The sequence below is a fragment of the Sus scrofa genome, chromosome 13, assembly GCF_000003025.6.
Source record: "Sus scrofa isolate TJ Tabasco breed Duroc chromosome 13, Sscrofa11.1, whole genome shotgun sequence".
NCBI lineage: Eukaryota > Metazoa > Chordata > Mammalia > Artiodactyla > Suidae > Sus > Sus scrofa.
Window position 1 is genome coordinate 98475017 of NC_010455.5, and position 21078 is coordinate 98496094.

General features: G+C 40.7%; 1 protein-coding gene across 1 annotated transcript in view; it reads right to left on the minus strand.

Moving 5' to 3' along the window:
- Nucleotides 1-21078, minus strand: part of RARRES1 (retinoic acid receptor responder 1) — a 45246-nt gene that overhangs the window by 13710 nt on the left and 10458 nt on the right. The window contains exon 2 of the mRNA XM_003358645.3: nt 1880-1942. Within this exon, the coding sequence (XP_003358693.1) occupies nt 1880-1942 (63 nt within the window). The remainder of the gene's footprint in view (nt 1-1879; nt 1943-21078) is intronic.

Sequence of the window (21078 nt, forward strand, 5' to 3'; positions counted from 1 at the left end):
GTCTGTGTGATGCCAGGGCCCTGGCTCTGTGAGAACTCCATCTCTCTACTCTGAGATCTAATCCAAAAGAAGTAGCAGCATAGATCCCCCAAATGGGACTGGTTCCTCCAAAGGGTTCAACCAAGGTATACTGGTTTGCACTCATATTTAAATGTGGGTGCACTGAGTGTTCTGGGATCACCCTTACTTATTTTCCAATGCACAGGCATATAGAGCTGGGTAGCTGGATGCTTTGAGTAGACATCAAGTATACGACTCATTCTCCACCCTTTTAAGTCACTGATTCCTTAACCCAACAATAAAAGCCAGGGAACCACTTCCCAGAAAAATGCATCCACTGGACCTAGATCTGAGGAAGTTCAAGGCCCCACTCAAAAGCCATTCATGTGGGCCCATAGTTAAAAACCGTTACGACATGGTTGGTTGAGCGGTTGAGTTATTTTCCCTTTTACAGTCATTTAAACTGGGTGGAATCCCAGTAAAAACAACAACCAAAAATAAGCTTAGGCAAAGCCCACAAAGAAACAAACTAATCAAACTTGGACCTGCTTAATAAGCCCCTTCCTAGAACTAACTTGAAAAATTGAAATAGTCATTCCAGTGTGCTGCTTTTCCTCTGGTGAGTGCTCGTTTAAATGAGAGGGCATTTCATTTGTGCATTAAAATCTTAATTATGGTTGCAACATAAGAAAAAGGTGAAGGGAGTGCTAGGGGAAGAGGCTTATCAAAGGCAGAAGACCAGGCTGGAATGCAGGTTCCTTTGATGTCAAAACTGTTTCCAGGGAAGGGAAAAGGAAATGAGTACTGTCCCTTTTTGTTTTTCTTTCCCTTTCCTCCCCCCAAGCAGCTCCAGAGAATCAAGGCAGTTGCCTTAAGATGAAAGAACTCTTCTCACACCCTGAAATGGGACATTTCAGTCAGCTTGCCATGCCCTTCAGAAAAACATCATTGGTCAAAAAAATCTAGTAATTGTTTTCCCTTTAGCTTTAATCTAACACTTCTGTTTGCAACAGAGAAATCAAAGGAAACTTCCTTATGATTTAAGAAAATGTTAATTCTTTGGTTAATTAGCAAAGTCAGAATACTGTTGTCTTGTTAGAACTTGTTCCTGAGTACTGGTAAGCTTTCTTCCAGAAGCATCAGCTGGAGGAGTGATGCCTTATCCTTGAAGCTCTTCTTCCCTGAGACACCTTAATGCCAGGTGCTGCCTGCTCATTCACAGGAGGGGTTTTGACTCAGTGCCACACACAGGGCTTTAGCCTGGTCCCCCCACCCAGGTGTCAGCTATTGCCTCTCAGCTTGGCCCAGCACTTGGAAGTTCATCAGGCTCTAATTTCTATAGGAGTCCCCTGTTTACTCCCTTCTTGAGAACATGGAAAGGAACCTAGGCAAACCATGGCCTGCTGGGTCACATTGTAGAGTCTGAATATGCCTGTGGCATCCGTGGTTGCTCTCTGTTAAAGAACGCCTCTGTGCGTGGACGCTCCTGGAACTGGCCTCCTGTTCTACCAGCCTGCTAACAAGAAATGTCACCAGCTGACAGGAAAAGAGCAGCTTGCCATTTGAGAGTGAGTCACTTCAAGGATTCTGAGCTGCTAGGGAGGGGCACAGGGCGCCAAAGGGGGTGTGAAGCACCCTCCACAGTGGCAGAGGAAGGAGAGGACCATGACTGTGTGGACAGTTTTTAAAAGCATCCCTGTATAAAGCCATGAAGTTACTCTGCCTAGCTCTGGTCTTCAATTCTTGAGAACAAATAGAAAACAAAGCAAGAAAAAAAAGCAACAACAAACCTCCAAGTCACTATATGTTAAAGTTCTCACTTTAAAAAAAATTCATACGAATTGTTAACAGGGACACTTCACGAATCATGGCAACTTACCTCTGTGTTGTAGAGCTCTGCTGTAAACACCAAGTCAACTTTACGTTCCTTCCTTTGATTAATCTGAAACACAGGGAATATCAGCTTCATGGAGGTTCCATTAACATCTCCATTTCCAAGACTATTCTCTTGGGATAACATGACATGCAAATGGCAGGTGTAGCATTTATACCTCAGTAAAATTGGTGATTTTTTTTTTTTTTTTTTTTTTTTTAACAAGGAGAAAAGACCTCAAATTTTGGTCTGATCAAGCCACACTGCTTGCTGATGAGCCCAGCACCCAGCACAGGGCATGGAGAGGCGCTGACAGGTTGAGGAAGAAAAGAAGGAACTCACTCCACACTTCTGCTTGCTGTTCCCACAAAGCCAACTTCCAGCCTTAGTACCCATTTCCCCTTCTCACCCTTCCTCTTTGTGCATGGCCCCTCCTGCACAAGGATAACTTGTGAATTTGCGATGCACCCATATTTGTATATACAGAAATTGGTTGCATTTCTTTACACTAAATGAATTAGTAGAAGGGGAATGTAAAAAGCAATACCTTTTAAAATCACACCAGAGAACAAGAAACCTAGGAATAAACCCAAACAAGTAGGTGAAAGACCTATATGCTAAGAACTATAAAACCTGACTAAAGGAAATTAAAGGGGAAAGAAATGGAAAGTTCCCATACTCCTGGGTTGGAAGAATTAATTTTGTTAAAATTGCCATATTACCCAAAGCAATCTACAGATTTAATGAAATCCCTATCAAATTACGCATGACATTTTGCACAGAACTAGAACAAATAATCCAAAAATTTATATGCAACCATAGAAGACCCAGATGCTATAGCAATCCTGAGGAAAAATAAAACAGGAGGCATAATCCTTCCAGACTTCAGATAATACTACAAAGCTACAGTAATCAAAACTGTAGTATTGGCCCAAAAACAGACATGTGGATCAATGGAACAGAATAGAAAGTCAAGAAATAAATCTGCACACCTATAGTGAATCTTCAACAAACGAGGCAAGAATAGAAAATGGGGAAAAGATGGTCTCTTAAGCAAGTGTTGCTGAGAAAACTGGACAGCTGCATGTAAATCAGTGAAATTATAACACATACAACATGCACAAAAATAAAGTTAAAATGGCTTAAAGACTTAAATATAAAACAAGACAACATACAACTCCTAGAAGAGATCATAGGCAAAACATTCTCTGACATAAAATCATACCAGTATTAGGTCAGTTACCCAAGGCAATAGAAATAAAACCAATGGGGCCTAATGAAACTTAAAACAGTTTTGCACAGAAAAAGAAGCTATAAAAAAGAAAAAGACAATATACAGAATGGGAGAAAATATTTGTAAAGGATGTGACCAACAAGGTTTAATATCCAAAATAAAAAACAACATATACAACTCAACAACAAAAGACAACCCAACTGAAAAATGAGGAGAAGACCTAAACAGACATTTCTTCAAAGAAGACATACAGATGGCCAACATGCATAGATAGGGAAAGATGCTCAACATTGTTAATTATTAGAGAAATGCAAATCAAAACTACAGTGAGGTACCACCTGACAATAGAATGGCCATCATTTAAAAATCTACAAATAACAAGTGCTAGAGATGATGTAGAGAAAAGGGAACCCTCCTACAATGTTGGTGGGAATGTAAGTTGGTACGGTCATTGTGGAAAATAGTGTGAAGCTTCCTCAGAAAACTAAAAATAGAATTTCCATAAGATCCAACAATCCCACTTCTGCACATATATATGAGCAAAACTATATTTCAGAAAGATACATGTACCCCAGTGTTCACAGCAGCACTATTCACAACAGCCAAGGCATGGAAACGAGCCAAATGTCCAATGACAGATGAATCGATTAAGATGTGGTACAGGGTTCCCATCATGGCGCAGCAGAAATCTGACTAGGAACCGTGAGGTTGCAGGTTCGATCCCTGGCCTCACTCAGTGGGTTAAGGATCCAGCGTTGCTGTGAGCTGTAGTGTAGGTCACAGACGTGGCTCGGATCTGGCATTGCTTTGGCTGTGGTGTAGGCTGGCAGCAACAGCTCTGATTAGACCCCTAGCCTGGGAACCTCCATATGCAGCAGGTGCGGCCCTAAAAAGCAAAAATAAGTAAGATGTGGTACATAATACAATGGAATACTACTCAGCCATAAAAAAGAATGAAATAATGCCATTTGCAGCAATCGGGATAGACCTAGAGATTATCTAAGTGAAGCCAGAAAGAGACAAATACCATATGATATCACTTATATGTGGAGTCTAAAATATGACATAGGGAGTTTCCATTGTGGCTCAATGGTAACAAATCCAACTAGGATCCGTGAGGATGCATGTTTGATCCCTGGCCTCATTCAGTGGGTTAAGGATCTAGTGTTGCCATGAGCTGTGGTGTAGGTCGCAGACGTGGCTTGGATCTTGTGTTGCTGTGGCTGTGGTGTAGGCAGGTGGCTACAGCTCCAATTCAACCCCTAGTCTGGGAACTTCCATATGCCGCAGGTATGGCCCTAAAAAAGCAAACAAATAGAATAAAAATAAGTAATAAATAAAATATGACACAAATGAACCTATCTACAAAATAGAAATAGACTCACAGTCATAGAGAACAGACTTGGTTACCAGGGGGAAAAGATGGGGGAGGGATGAATTCAGAGTCTAGGGTGGGTAGATGCAAACTATTACATATATACAGAATGGATAAGCAACAGGGTCCTACTGTACAGCACAAGGAACTATATTCGGTATCCTGTAAAAACCCTAATGGAAAAGATTATAAGAAACAGTGCATATATGTGTATAACAGTCACTTTGCTGTACAGCAGAAATTAACACAATATTATAAATCAACTTTAAAGAATATTGTGGTCCCCACTGGGTGAAGCATCTGGTGTGGCTGTGGCTGTGGCATAGGTTGCAGCTGTGGGTTGGATTCAACCCCTGGCCTGGGATTTTCTATATGCCACAGTGTGGCCTTAAAAAAAAAGGGGGGAAAAGAAGAATTTATGGGGTGTCAGGGGACACTCAGAGCCCATGCATGATAGTAGTTGCTTAGGGTTCATTTTCAATCTCAAAAGTTCTGGTGTAAGTTGAAACACTGATTTCAAGTTCTAATTCGTATGAATTACAAAGTTCATATACACACGAGTGTGTTCTCTCAGTCATTCACTGTCTGCCACCTAGTATGCCAAGCATCAAGGAGATACAAGGAAATAGAGTACCCATTCCAGCCTGACTATAAACTTGCTTCCCATGTGGAAACAGCTCATCTATGTAGCCAGAGCTGCAAGCCTGGGCACTCAGTGTAGGGCGGCTTCCTAGAGCAAGGGGGCCAGGCCAAGGTGTGGGAATGGAGTGCAGGGGCTGGCATTGGGAGAGGCAGTGAAGGTATAAAAGGGCTGGAACAAGGTCACAAAAAGCCTCTTTTTGTGTGAAGAGGCCTTGGAACTTGACCCCAAAGTGTGAGGGAGCCCTAGTAAGGTAAATGTAATGTGGTATTTAGGGTGTTAATGGAGAGTAAGACACAGCACAAAAAGGGCTTAGACGTGACTGGATCAGGGTAAAAGTCCAATGTATGTTCATGAATTTTATCATTACTAAAACCTATCCATATGAGGGAGAAAAAGAACTGCTGGAAAGGAGGGTCTGGCCCAAGATCAAGGCTAAGGAAGGCTGAGATCTGGATTCCAACCAGCTTGCTTTTACTCTGGTTTTTTCCTGACTGGATCTTGCAGTGAGCCCTTGGAGGGTGTAAGTAGGACCTGCAGGAGTGTGGCTGCACAAGGCTGCCTGGGCCTCTGGCTCCAAATCTGAATTCAGGTCCTCACTGCCCTACCCGAGTTAGAGGAACACACAGAACACTCTTCCCAACCACTCAGGCCCTACCAACAGCTGAGAGTCAGAGAAGGCAGCATTCCTCTCAGCCAGCAGGTCTAAGGCTTAAATCACTCACCATGCCAGCCTTGGGGCCCTCTCGCCCACTGCATGCACATACAACTTAGGAGTCTGCCTTTGATGTATGCTTAGGGGCCAGGCACTGCCTTTTACACTGAAGTCAGGCTGCTAGCTAGGGGTAAGTGGGGCGGGTGAGGAGGCCATTCAGGATAAGTGGGGGGCAGCAGAGTTGGTAGGTACCACTTGCTCAGGAACATGGAAGTTAGCCAGGAAGCAGCTGGATGTCACAGAAGAGATTCAGTAGGGATGGTGGTTGAAGCCACAGAATTTGCTGCAATCCCCCAGAGAAGGTGTGTCACTGGGAAGAGTCCTGAGGACCACCAGCCTCCCCATCGGGAATAAACTGGGGCATGCTCATGTGCTGTCTGTAAGCATTCACAAGTCTCCCTTAATCTTGATATAATTGGGCATGCTTTACTTTTTTTTTTTTTTTTTTAAGGGCTACACCCATGGCATATGTAAGTTCCCAGGCCAGGGGTCATTCGGAGCCACAGCTGCCAGTTTACACCACAGCCATAACAATGCAAGATCCTAGCCATGTCTGTGACCTACACCACAGCTCACAGCAATGCCAGATCCCTAACCGACTGAGCAAGGCCAGGGATCCAACCCATATCCTCAGGGATACTGGTCAGATTTGTTTCTGCTGTACCACAACAGGAACTCCTAATTGGGCATATTTTAAATAAAGTATTTAGGATATTATTTGACTTGACAGATTTTTGAAATCGCATGGAGGCAAAAGTGAGTGGCCAGTACCTGTTTACAGGGAAAGAAACAACTGGATCAGCCAAGGCTGTGAGATGAGTCAGGAGGGAGCTGTCCTTCTGAAGAGTAGTTTCTTCTGATTTGATTTCCTCCTTTTGTTTTAATTAGGCCTGCTTAAGAGTGTCTATTTTGTCCAAAGTAAGATTTTTATGTTGTTGGTGGTATATTTCATCATTTATTAAGATTCAGCCCTTTTATCTCCCACAAAGGCGTCTCCCATCACCCTTCCTCTGAGTCACAAGTTCCTCTAAGACAGCTCTGCTGGTTCTCCTAAGATAAGGCAGCAGCCTCGGCCTTAGGCAAAGCAATACCAGCCAGGGCCTTCCTTCTGGTCTGGGATGAAGTGTCTTCTGCTCCTTGGGCCATCTTAGGTCTCTATGTTCCCTTTGTCTGTCTTTGATTAAACTATACTGTGATAACGAGATTTCTGTAGTTCAACATCCACCCTAGGAGTTCTGGACTGAGCACAGGGCTAGGAGCAAGGCAGGGAACAAATTCTCAGCCCGTCCTCAGGGCAATCAAATAGATCACTATAGAATTGATTCTTTGATCATGGGTGACTTAGAGCTATAAAATGATAACTGGAGAACTGACCTCGTCTGGGGATTGGGGAAGTGACTGAACTCTGAAGATTAAGGAGTTGACTGTGGGGATTTGGGGGTGGCGGTGGGGGGTGGGGATGGCAAGTCATTCCACATGGAAGGAACAGTGGGGCTGAAAGCTCTGGGAAGCAGCCAGGAGGCCCAGAGGGCAGAAAGAGAGAAGCCAGGAGGCAGAACAGGCTGGCCCTGGAAGCTCAGTGTGGTCACGGGCTATACCTGCAAGCTGCAGTGAGGATTTTATTCTAAAAGAAATGGAAAGCCATGGGAAGGAAGGAAGGACTTTTTAAAGGTCCCTCTAGCCTATGCATGGGGAACTGGTGCTGGAGTGAAGAGGGGTCCAGAGTGAATGCAGAGACTACAGGAGGCTACTTGAGGGGTGAATGAACCAGGGCAGGGATGGCAGAAATGGAGTGAAATCTATCGTGGACAGATGTGGATGTGAGTCCTAACTAGTAAGTCAACATGCCCAGTTACATCACTCGAGATCAGAAATAATCACTAGAAACATGATTTGTATTAGGACAACATTAACAAATCAACCATCGTTTAAAGGACGCTTATATTTATAGAACAACAGATGCTCCCTTAGGCCTATGCTGGGTGTCCTAAGCACATCACACGTCTTACCTAGGCTACTGGAGCTCTGAAGTCCTGCACACAAGGGAGTAATCCAGAGAAGCAAACTAAAGAAACAATGAGGCAAACATAAAGAACTGATTTGTCGTTGCCAGGGAGCAGGAGGTGTGGGGGCGGAAGGACTGAGAGTTTGGGATTAGCAGATGCCAGCTATTATATATAGGATAGATAAATGACAAAGTCATATTGTATAGCACAGAAACTATAGTCAATATTCTGTGACAGGGAGTTCCCATCCTGGCTCAGCAATAACAAACCCAACTAGGATCCATGAGGATGCAGGTTTGATCCCTGGCCTCGCTCAGTGGTTAAGGATCTGGCATTGCTGTGACCTGTGGCGTAGGTCACAGACACAGGTCAGATCCTGTGTTGCCGTGGCTGTGAAGTAGCCTGGCAGCTATAGCTCCGATTTGATCCCTAGACTGAGAACTTCCATATGCCATGGCTGAAGACCTAAAGAGCAAAAAAAAAAAAAAAAAAAAAAAAAATCCTGTAATAAACCATAATGGAAAAGAACATGAAAGAAAAAAATATATGTGCATGTGTGAATATATATATATATTCCCATATATATATATATGGGAGTAACTATGCTGTATGGCAGAAATTAACACAGCATTGTAAATCAACCAGGCTTCAATAAAAGTTTTTTTTTTAACAAAAGCAGCGAGGATCCGAATCAATCTCTGAAGATGGCAGAGTAGGACTCAGGCCCACCTCCTCTTACAAAACCCCAGAATTACAACCAATTGCTGAAGAACCATCAACAAAATAGACTGGAATCTACCAAAAAAGATATCCTACACCCAAAGACAAAGAAGAAGCCACACTGAAATTGTAGGAGGGATGCTTGAGTGATATAAGCAATCCCATACCCACCAGGTGGGTGACCTGCAGATGGGAAAATAACTCTATCACAGGAGTGAGAGTTCTGAACCCCATGTAAGGTTCCCCAGCCTGGGGGTCTCCCATTGGAAGGAGGAATATCTGTAGCACTTGGCATTCAGTGAAGGCCCAAGGGGCTTGTGTATAGAAGCTCCACAGAACTGGGGGAAACAGAGACTCTGCTCTTGGAGGATGCACACAGGGTTTCATGTGCACCCTCCCAGGACAAAGCAGGGACTTAAAGAGGAAATACTGTAAGCAGCTAGGAAAAGCAACAAGTAACATACAAGGGAATCCCTATAAGGTTATTAGCTGACTTTTAAGCAGAAATTCTGCAGGTCAGAAGGGAGTGGCATGGTATACTTAAAGTGATGAAAGGAAAAAAATCTACAACCAAGAATACTCTACCCAACAAGACTCTCATTCAGATTTGAAGGAGAAATCAAAAGCTTTACAGACAAGCAGGAGTTCCTGTTGTGGCTCAGCTGTAACAAACCTGACTAGTATTTATGGGATTGTGGGTTTGATCCCCAGCCCACTCAGTGGGTTGAAGATCTGGCATTGCCGGGAGCTACTGTGTAGGTTGCAGACATGGATCAGATCTGGTGTTGCTGTGGCTATGGTGTAGGCTGGCAGCTGCAGCTCTGATTTGACCCCTAGCCTGGGAACCTCCATATGCCAGAGTATAGCCCTGAAAAAAAAAAAAATGCTTAACAGACAGGGAGAAGCTAAGAGAGTTCAACACCACCAAACCCCAGCTTTACAACAAATATTAAAGGAACTTTTCTAAGTAGAAAAGGTCACAACTAGAAACAAGAAAACTACGAAGGAGAAGGCTCACCAATGAAGGCAAACATATAGTAAAGGTAGAAAATCATCCACACACAAATATGATATCAAAACCAGCAATTGCAAGAAGAGGAGGTTATAAATGCAGGATACTGAAGATGCATTTGCAATTAAGAGACCACAACTTAAAACAATCTTGTATATATATATATATATAGACTCCTATATCAAAACCTCTTGGTAGCCATAACCAAAATCTAAAATAGGTACACATGAATATAAGAAAAATCCATCCAAATACAACACTAAATAGTTACCAAACCACAAGAGAACAGAACAAAAGAAGGGAAGAAAAAAGACCAACAAAAACAAATCCAAAACAATTAATGAAATGGCAATAAGAATACACATAATAGATAATTACCTTAAACGTAAATGGACTAAATGCTCCAATCAAAAGACATAGACTGGCTGAATGGATACAAAAACTAGACCAATATAGATGCTGTCTACAAGAAATCCACTTCAGTTCTAGGGAAACATACAATCTGAAAGTGAGAGGATGGAAGAAGATATTCCATGCAAATGGAAATCAAAAGAAAGCTGGAGTAGCAATACTCATTTCAGACAAAACAGACTTAAATAAAGATGGTTAGGAGAGACAAAGAAGGGCATTACATAATGATCAAAGGATTAATCCAAGAAGATATAACAACTGTAAATATATATGCACCTAACATAGGAATACCTCAATATATAAGATAACTGCTGATAGCCATAAATGGAGAAATTGATAATAACACAAGAGTGGGGGACTTTAACACCCTTCTTATAGCAATGGGAAGACCATCCATACAGAAAATCAATAAGGAAACACAAGCCTTAAATGATGCATTAGACCAGATGGACTTAAGAGAAATGTATAGAACAATCCATCCAAAAGCAGCAGAATACACATTCTTCTCTAGTGCACACAGAATGTTTTCTATTACAGATCATATTCTGGGCTATAAATCAAAGCTTTGTAAATGTAAGAAAACTGACATCATATCAAGCATGTTATCACAATGTGGTAAGACTAGAAATTAACAACAAGGAAAAAAACTGTAAAAACCACAAACATGTGAGGATTAAACAATATACTGTTGAACAACCTATGGATCACTGACAAAATCAAAGAGGAAATAAAAAAAATACCTAGAAACAAATGACAATGAGGACACAATAATCCAAAACTTATGGGAGGCAGCAAAACCAGTACTAAGAGGGAAGTTTACAGCAATTACAAGCCTATCTCAAGAAATGAGGAAAGTCTCAACCTAACCTTACACCTAAAACCACTAGAGAACAAACAAAACCCAAAGTGACTAAAAGGAAAGAAATCAAAGATCGGAGCAGACATAAATGAAATAGAAATGATGAAAGCAATAGAAAAGATCAATGAAACTAAAAGCTGGCTTTCTGAAAGGATGAACAAAACTGATAAACCAGCCAGACTCATCAAGAAAAAAAAAAAAATGGAGAGGGCTCAAATCAATAAAATTAGAAGTGAAAAAGAAGTTACAGTGAACATCACAGAAATACAAAGGATCATAAGAAACTGTTATAAGCAACTATATGCCAATAAAATTGAAAACCTGGAAGAAATTGACAAATTCTTAGAAAGATACAATCTTCCACACTGAATCAGGAAGAAATAGAAAAAAGTGAATGGACCAATCACAAGTATTGAAATTGAAATATGATTTTAAAATTTCCAACAAATGAGAAGTCCAGGACCAGATGGCTTCACAGGTGAATTCTATCAAATATTTAGAAAAGAGTTAACACATAACTTCCTGAAACTATTCCAAAAAATTGTAGAGGAAGGAACACTTCCAAACTCATTCTATAAGGCCACCATCACCCTGATCCCAAAACCAGACAAAGATACCACAAAAAAGAAAGTTACAGGCCAATATCACTGATGAACAGATACAAAAATTTTCAAAAAATACAGCAAATCTAACCCATCAATACATTGAAAGGATCGTACAACATCAAGTGGGATTTATCCAATGGATGCAAGGATTTTTAATATCAATCAGTGAAACACACTGCTTCAATTAACAAATTGAAGAATAAAAACCAGGAAGTTCCCATTGTGGCTCAGAGGTAACTAGTATCCATGAGGATGCAGGTTCAATCCCTGGCCGTGTTTAGTGTGTTAAGGATCTAGTGTTGCCATGAGGTATGGTAAAGGTTGAAGATGCGGCTCAGATCCCAAGCAGCTCTGATTTGACCCCTAGCAAGGGAACTTCCATGTGCCTCAGGGGCACCCCCCACCCTCCCAAAAAAACCCCAGAAAGTGGGCACAGAGAGAACCTACCTTAACATAATAAAGGCCATATATGATAAACACACAGCAAACACCATCCCCCCCCTTTTTTTCTGTCTTTTTAGAGCCAAATCCATGGCAAATGGAAGTGCCAAGGCCAGGGGTTGAATCAGAGCTACAGCTGCTGGCCTACACCACAACTCACAGCAACGCTGGGTCCTTAACCCATGGAGGAAGGCCAGGGATTAAACCCACATCCTCATGGATACTAATCAGATTTGTTACCACTGAGCCATTATGGGAATTCTGCTAACATCATTCTCAATGGTGAAAATCTGGAAGAATGCTTATTAAGGTCAAGAACAAGACAAGGATGTCCACTCCATTTCTATTCAACATAGTTTTTAGAAATTCTAGCAACAGCAGTCAGAGCAGAGAAAGAAATAAAAGGAATCCAAATTGGAAAGGAAGAAAACTACCCCTATTTTCAGATGACATGATACTATACATAGAAAATCCTAAAGGTGCTACCAGAAAACTGTTAGAGTTCATCCATGAATTCAGTTAAGTTGTAGAATATAAAATGAATACACAGAAATCAATTGCATTTCTATATCCTAACAAAGATCAGAAAGGGAAACTAGGGAAATAATCCCATATACCATTGCATCTAAGAGAATAAAACACCTAGGAGTAAACCTACCTAAAGAGACAAAAGACTTGTACTCTGAAAACTGTAAGATGCTGAGGAAAGAAATCAAAGATGACACAAACAGATGGAAAGATATACCATGGCTCTTGGATTAAAGATTCAATATTGTCAAAATGACTATACTACCCAAGGCAATCTACGGATTCAACCCAATCCCTATCAAATTACCAATGGTATTTTTCATAGAACTAGAATAAAATGTTTTAAAATTTGTATGGAAACACAAAACCCCCAAATAGCCAAAGCAATCCTGAGAAAGAAAAACAGAGCTGAGGCAATCAGGCTCCCTGACTTCAGACTATAATACAAAGCTACAGTCATCAAAACAGTATGGGGCTGGCACAAAAACAGAAATATAGCTCAATGGAACAGGATAGAAAGCCCAGAAATAAACCCATGTGCCTATGGTCGACTAATCTACAACAAAGGAGGCAAGACTATACAATGGAGAAAAGACAGTCTTTTCAATATGTGGTGCTTAGAAAACTGGACAGCTACATGTAAATGAATGAAGTTAGAACATTTTCTAACACCATACACAAAAATAAACTCAAAATGGATTAAAGACCTAAATCTAAGACCAGATACTATAAAACTCTTAGAGGAAAACAGAGGCAGAACACTCTCTGACATAAACCACAGCAATATCTTCTCAGATTCACTTCCAAGTGTAATAACAATAAAAACAAAAATAAACAAATGGGACCTAATTAAACTTAAAAAGTTTTTACACAGCAAAGGAAATCATAAACAAAATGAAAAGACACACCACAGCATGGGAGAAAATATTTTCAAATGAAGTAACTGAAAAGGGATTAATCTCCAAAATATACTAACAGCTCATGCAGCTCAATATAAAAAAAACAAGCAACTCAATCAAAAAATGGGCAGAAGACTTAAACAGACATTTCTCCAAAGAAGAGATACAGATGGCCAAAAAACAAACAAACAAACAAACAAAAAAATGAAAAGATGCTCATAGAGAAATGCAAATCAGAAATACAATGAGGTACCACCTTACACCAGCTAGAATGGCCATCATCAAAAAGTCTACAAACAGGAGTTCCTGTTGTGGTGCAGCTGAAACAAATCCAACTAGGAACCATGAGGTTGTGGGTTCGATCCCTGGCCTTGCTCAGTGGGTTAAAGATCTGGTATTGCCATGAGCTGCAATGTAGGTTGCAGATGTGGCTTGGATCTGGCGTTGCTGCAACGATGGCGCAGGCCGGCAGCTACAGCTCTGATTAGACCCCTAGCCTGGGAACCTACATGTGCTGCAGGTGGGGCCCTAAAAAGACAAAAGACCAAAAAAAAAAAAAAAAAGTCTACAAACAATAAATGTTGGAGAGGGTGCAGAGAAAAGAAAACCCTCTCACACTTACACTGTTGGTGGGACTGTAAATTGGTACAACCACTATGGAAAATAGTCTTGAGGTCTCTCAATAAATTAAAAATAGAACTACCATATGATCCAGCAATCCTACTCCTGGGCATGTATCTGGAGAAAGTCATAATATGAAAAGATATATGCACCCCAATGTTAATTGCAGCACTATTTACAATAGCCAAGATATGGAAGCAACCTAAATGTCCATGGACAGAGGAATGGATAAAGAAGATGTGATACATATATACATGGAATATTACATAGCCATAAAAAGAATGAAATAATGCCATTTGCAGCAACATGGGTGGACCTAGAGATGGCCATACTAAGTGAAGTTCGTCAGAGAGGGAAGGACAAACATCATATACAATCACTTATGTGTGGAATCAAAAAAAAAGGATACAAATGAACTTATCTGCAGCACAGAAAAAGATTCAGGAACTTTGAAAACAAACTTATGGTTACCAAAGAGGAGAGGTGGAGGGTGAGGGATTGACTGAGGGTTTGGGATTGGCATATGCACACTGTGGTATATGGAATGACTGGCCAATGGGGACCTGCTGTAGACCACAGGAAACTTTACCCAATACTCTATGATAATCTATGTGGGAAAAGATTCAAAAGAAAAACATGGATGGGTGTACCTGTATAACCGAATCTCTTTGTTGTATAGCAGAAAGTATCACAACATTGTAAATCAACCGTATTTCAATAAAACTTTTAAAAAGTAGGGACCACTGTACAACTGTTAGACAGGGGATGAATGAGAAAGTGGATGGGGCCAATCATTGGCTGGGTCTAGGGGTTCATGGCTGGTAGGTGGTAGCTTACAAATCAAGCTTACGCTCAAGCTTTATTATCCAACAACCCACTTCTGGGTGTGTATCCCAGAAAGTGGTAAGGATGTTATAGGGGACTCATGGGAGGATGTTCCTTGAGGCATCATGTTTGTGGTAGAAAGTTGGAGGCCATCTCATGTGCATCCCCCTGAGAAGTGGGCAGGAAAAATGGGGCTGCTATGCAGTGGAAAGAGGTAGCCAACTAGCCATTCATACAGCAGGAAAGAGATCCTCAAGGCTGGGAGTGAACATGGAAAGAACAAAATGCATAGCGTGCACTTACAAAAATGTTTTAAATAAAAATTAGCACAGCCACCAACAATATCTTTTATAAGAACACTCTCAGAAGAATACACATCAGCCCTTTTTAAGTGGTTGCCCATGGAAGGTGGGATGAATGGTGTGGACAAAGAATGTCACCTGCCATTTCAGTTAACAAAGGCTGCTGCCATTAAGCCTTCACAATGCATGCTGAGGGGCATTCAGGAAGGGGAAAGCAGGATATTTGCCCTAGATAGTTAAGATAATTATTGAAGGAATGATTTTAATGAACCCAGACTCTTCCATCTTCCCAAACACAGAAAAGTACTAAATCATTAAGATGTCTGTTTTTGTGATTAGCAGTAATCTTTTGATGTTCATATACACTTTTTTTTTTTTTCAGCAAAAACTCCTACATATCCTGGCTCCTCCCTCACTTCTTTGAACAGTCCCTCAAAGCTATCTAAGAGGCCGTCTCCTGGACTATAGTCCTCAGTATGTCCACTGAATAAAATTTTCAACTTTCAGATTATACATTTTCTTCAGTTGACAGCTTTGGTGATCAATGAAGGGTAGACTTCTCTCTTTCACCAATAGAGGCCTCTGGGCCCATCTACCTCCTGAGAGTCCAGACACATTTGGGTGAGTCCCTCCTAGTTTTCAGATATCATTGGTGGCTGATGATCCTAGATTGTATTTGGTGGTGTTAGAAACTCCTCTCTGAGGAGTAGGTTATTCTTGAAGTTTAGTTTTAGGGGAGGTACTTGGGTTCTCCTCAGTTGAAAGACTGGGAAGACTTTGCTCAATTGAAAGACAATGAGTAGAGTTGGACAGGGTAATTAGGTGGGACACTGGTCTGTTTTTCCTTGGATTGGCTCCTTTAATATAATGTGTTGGAATAAAAGTGAGGATATCTCAGGGGATCTTGCAGCTTCAAAGAAGGGAACTCTCCTCCCAGCTGGCCTTCTCAGACAGCTAAGACACTTGCAGGAGGATTGGAGGCAAGTCCTCATACCCTGCAGCCATCCCTATAGGGAAACTCATTCATTGTTTTTTAAGATTTTTATTTTTTCTATTATAGTTGATTTACAATGTTGTCAATTTCTGCTGTACAGCAAAGTGACCCAGTCACACATATATATATACTTTTTTCTCACATTATCCTTCATCATGTTCCATCACAAGTGACTGGGTATAGTTCCCTGTGCCAGGTTCTCACTGCTTATCCCCTCCAAATGCAACAGTTCGCATCTACTAACCTCAAACTCCCAGTCCATCCCACTCCCTCCTCCTCCCCCTGGGCAACCACATGTCTGTTCTCCAAGTCCGTGATTTTCCTCTCTATTTTGTTTTTTATATACCATGTCTTCTTAATCCACTCATCTGTTGATGGGCATTTAGGTTGTTTTCATGTCTTGGCTATTGTGAATAGTGCTGCAATGAACATAGGGGTGCATGTATCTTTTTCAGTGAAAGCTTTGTCCAGATAGATGCCCAGGAGAGGGATTGCTGGATCATATGGTAGTTCTATATTTAGTTTTCTGAGGTATCTCCATACTGTTTCCCACAGTGGTTGTACCAATTTACGTTCCCACCAACAGTGAAGGAGGGTTCGTTTTTATTAAAAACCTGCTTGGCCAGGAGCAGGTCACTCAGTGGTCCAAGTACCCGCAGTGGTCTTATACTACCAGAGTGAGAAACTGAGACACCTAAGAAAGGGGAAACGACTCTAGGGTGACACCTAGCTCAACAAACAGCACACTGGCCCACCACAGGATCTTGATGGTTACTAGCAATTTTATTTAAATAAACCAACCTCAAAATGGGGAACAAAGCTTTCAAAACAAAAGAAAAAGGAGTAACACATTGCCAGCCTTCAATTAACGTCCCAGCCAGGTTCACGTACAAACTACTGGAAAGGCTCCCTCACTCAAAATCTAAATCATAGCTTCCTTAAGCAATTAACAGGGACAAATCTTAAAAGCCTTTTCCACAGATAGTAAAGTCTCAGTCATCTGAGCAAACAAATTTAACTTATTCCAACTGTTAGATATAAAAGTTTATATTGTCTCTACCTCTGGGAAATACCAACATTAAACTTACAAAAGAGCTTTATTTACTTGACTTAAAATGCTTACAAATTAAGTATTTCTAAATATAAGGGAACCTGGCCAGAATGAAGGTTCGCATGACCTAGGAAATATTCAATATGAAATTAATATCTGGTATTAATGCTAGTGTAAGCTTGTTGGTTTAATCAGTACAGGCATGTCTTACTTTTATCATACCTAGGTTATTTCTATTGCAGGGCTGATAAGCAAAAAAATAAAAATTAACTTAGTATGATGACATTTTCGTAAGTTATAAAATAAGGAGTTCCTGTCATGGCTCAGCAGAAACAAATCTGACTAGCATGCATGAGGATGTAGGTTCGATCCCTGGCCTTGTTCAGTGGGTTCAGGATCTGGCATTGCTGTGAGCTGTGGTGTAGGTCACAGATGTGGCTTGGATCCTGCATTGCTTGGGCTGTGGTGTAGGCCAGTGGCTACAGCTCCAATTAGACCCCTAGCCTAGGAACCTCCATATGCCTCAGGTGTGGCCGTAAAAAGACTAATTAATTAAGGTAAATAAGAGGTTTCAGGTGAACTCTTTAGGAGTGGTTATGCTTTGAGTATGTCTATATAAAACAGTTTCTCCAGATTTTTGGTTACTTGAAACTTTAGAGTTTGCTAAGTTTTAAGTTAAATGATGGGAATTCACTGAATATCCAGGTCACTTCAAATAAGATAAAATCTGGAACATTAATTGCTAAAAAGATGTAAATTTACCTACTTTTGTCTTATTATGAAAGGGAAACACAAAATGCTTGGGTTTATTACACACACATCTTATACCATACTGAGAAAAGAAATTCTGCTATGAGAAAATGTATGTTTCTAGAGATAATAAAAATACTCCTAAGTTTACCAATGAGGAAATTCTGGTATGACACACAGTCCACAATTACTTGCTGCTTGTCAGTTTTTGCTGCCTGTCAGCTTTTACTAGTGATTAGGTTTTAAGAGTTAAAATTGTAATATGTAATTAAAGCTACTACAAATAAGGAAAACATTTCAGTATGCAAGAAAAGTAGGATGTCTATTCTCAACAAAAGATGGTATGAAATAGAAATACATTTTGTTAAGGGGAGTGATTTTTGTCCTAGAGCTGATTGTCTTTGGATGGAAAAATAAGAGACAAACTAATACGGATGCAGAAAGTTGTGGAATATCTGTAGAAAGAGAGCTCGGAAAGAACTGATTTGTGCATATGGCCAGGCTGGGACTGGAATGAAGTTAATTAGGTAAATGAACTTTGGTGTTGGATATAGGCTGGTGCAGGAGTGGAGTTTGTCTATTAAGAGAACAGTTTTCATAGATATTGAACTACTTTTGATAATAGATCGTGAGTTTCTTTGCTTTCTAAATGATCTGTATTTGCCTTCAAAATTTTTATTGTCACTTTGGTTGAGTGAATACATATTACTTCACAGTGACCTCTGATCCTATTTGACCAAGTGTTTTAAAAACCTTTTGATATTTTTTTGGACAAACATCCCAAATATCAAATTCTAATCAAGATTCTGTAGCCTGCCAGCTAACTTCAGGATGCTTCAAAAGGCCCCTGAAATATCCCAAAGAGAGATATTAAACTAGGCCTATTTGGTATATTACATGGGAAATACTGTCAAGTAAGTTGCAATAAAACCTTCTTATTGTATGGATAAATGACATTAATATAGATATTCCAAAACTAATGTGGAATTTCTAAAACTATTATATCAGGACATATCAGGTTATCAATCATAATTCTGATATTATAGTTATTACCTTAAAATGTTGTATGTCACAGAAATACCAATTTTCTTGTCAATTACATTGTTATCAGATCTTTAACCATGGCTTTTTAAGTCTTTTGCCATTTTTAGATAATTATTGCTTTACTCTGATGCTTTTCATAAGATGAAGATCTTCAAGAGGATTCATAAAAAGGACTTTTTAACAAATATGTTTCTGATAACCTTTATTTAGTCTTTTGTCTTTTTAGGGCCGCACCCGAGGCATACGGAGGTTCCCAGGCTAGGGGTTGAATTGGAGCTGTTGCTGCCAGCCTACACCACAGCTCACAGCAACGCTGGATCCTCAACCCATTGATCGGGGCCAGGGATCAAACCCGCAACCTCATGGTTCCTAGTGGATTCATTTCTGCTGCACCAAGACAGGAACTCCCCTGTTTCTGATAACTTTTAGATCATACCAGTGACTGGGTAAGAAATTACAAAACCCTAATGGAAAACCTGATGTCTTCATCCAGATCAACTGGAATTAATTACATAGGACTATATGAATTGATAAATATGATCTATAAATTTATGAATTTTCTGAAATACACTGGATTTTTTTTTTTTTTCTTTTTAGGGCTGTGCCCACGACATATGGCAGTTCCCAGGCTAGGGGTAGAATAGGAGCTGCAGCTGCTGGCCTATGCCACAGCAACATGGGATCAGAGTTGAGTCTGCGACCTACACCACAGCTCACGGCAATGCCAGATCCTTAACCCACTGAGCAGGGCCAGGGATCGAACCCGCATCCTCATGGATACTAGTTGGGTTCAGTTATTGCAGAGCCACAGTGGGACCTCCTGAAATACACTGGCTTTTAATCTTTGTTTTCCAGAAAACCTTTTCTATTATGCTAGCTTTGACCTACAACAAGGCGATAAATATTTCATCTTCATTTACAAATGCTTGCTTTATCTTTTTCTCTACATATGATCCTTCCGGAATTTGACTTCTCCAGCTGGTCCCCCTATGGATTTGATGCCTTATATTGAGCGGATTACAACTAGTTATACTAATCATTTTAATTTGTCCTCTCTTGTTCTCAAATTTTTTTTTTGATAGGCAAGAAATAGATTTATTAAGATAGGACACCTGTGAAAGACGCAAGTGGGCAGGCACGGAAGCTCTGCCTTGTTCTCAAATTTTTTTATGCCTTGTGCCTTTCTCTGCTGTACCCAACATTAACTTGACTTTGTTACTAGTGTTGCCGAAATTCGGCCTCTGTCTGCTGGTGTCAAATTGAAATGCAAAGACAGAGTTTTGGGTAAAGGAGGAAAAAAAAAAAGTTTTGTTTTGCCAGGCAAAGGAGGGTCCACAGCAGGCTAATGTTCTAAAGACTGTCCCTCCGCCCCCCTCCCCCGAAAGAATTGCCGGGAGTTTTATAGTAAAAAAGAGAAAAACAGGTTTTCAGATAGGACTCAGGATTGGGACAAATGCCCATGCTTCTTTCTTTGGGGGACTCTTAGTCATCAAAGCTGGAGTTAGGAAATCTTGGCATGATCATGGTGGTGGTCTTCTGGGTTATTACCTAGAATAACCGTACTTTCAAAAAGGGCATATTGATCAGAGATTAGAACAAACTAGGAAAGTTCCTGAAAACCATCATGTGCTAATGATCTTTAATCCATGGGCAATTGTGCCCAGGGTGCCTAATCTTCAGTTTACAGGTGATTGTGTTTAGGGTGCAATTAAGCCAGGGAGGAGGACAAGGAAGGACTCTAAGCTGTTCAGTTTTAAAGTACTCATTTTTAAAAGCAGTATACGGAGTATAACTTTTCTCTTAGGTGTATAAGATGCCTATATTATTATGTGTATCCCTTGAGAGGGAACCAGGATCTTGCCCCAAGGCTGTACTATTGCTGCTTGAGTGTTCCTCCCTTATCTCTGCATCCCCTTCCTTCCCTGATCAGCAACTGTCTTAACCTGCCCCTTGGAACTCAGGGAAGGTCATGGTGGCTGAATGAGGCCCATCTCCTAAGAACAAGAAATGAGGGACACAGAAAGGCTTTTGTGCCCAGGAGCCCCACCGGGCCCTGCTTGGTTTCACCAGCTGTATTACATCCTGTCTCTTTCATAAGATTGTTGTCTCTTGCATTATGCAATGTGTGATCAGCCCTCCAACAAAATCAATGACGGCTAAATGTCTTGAGGCA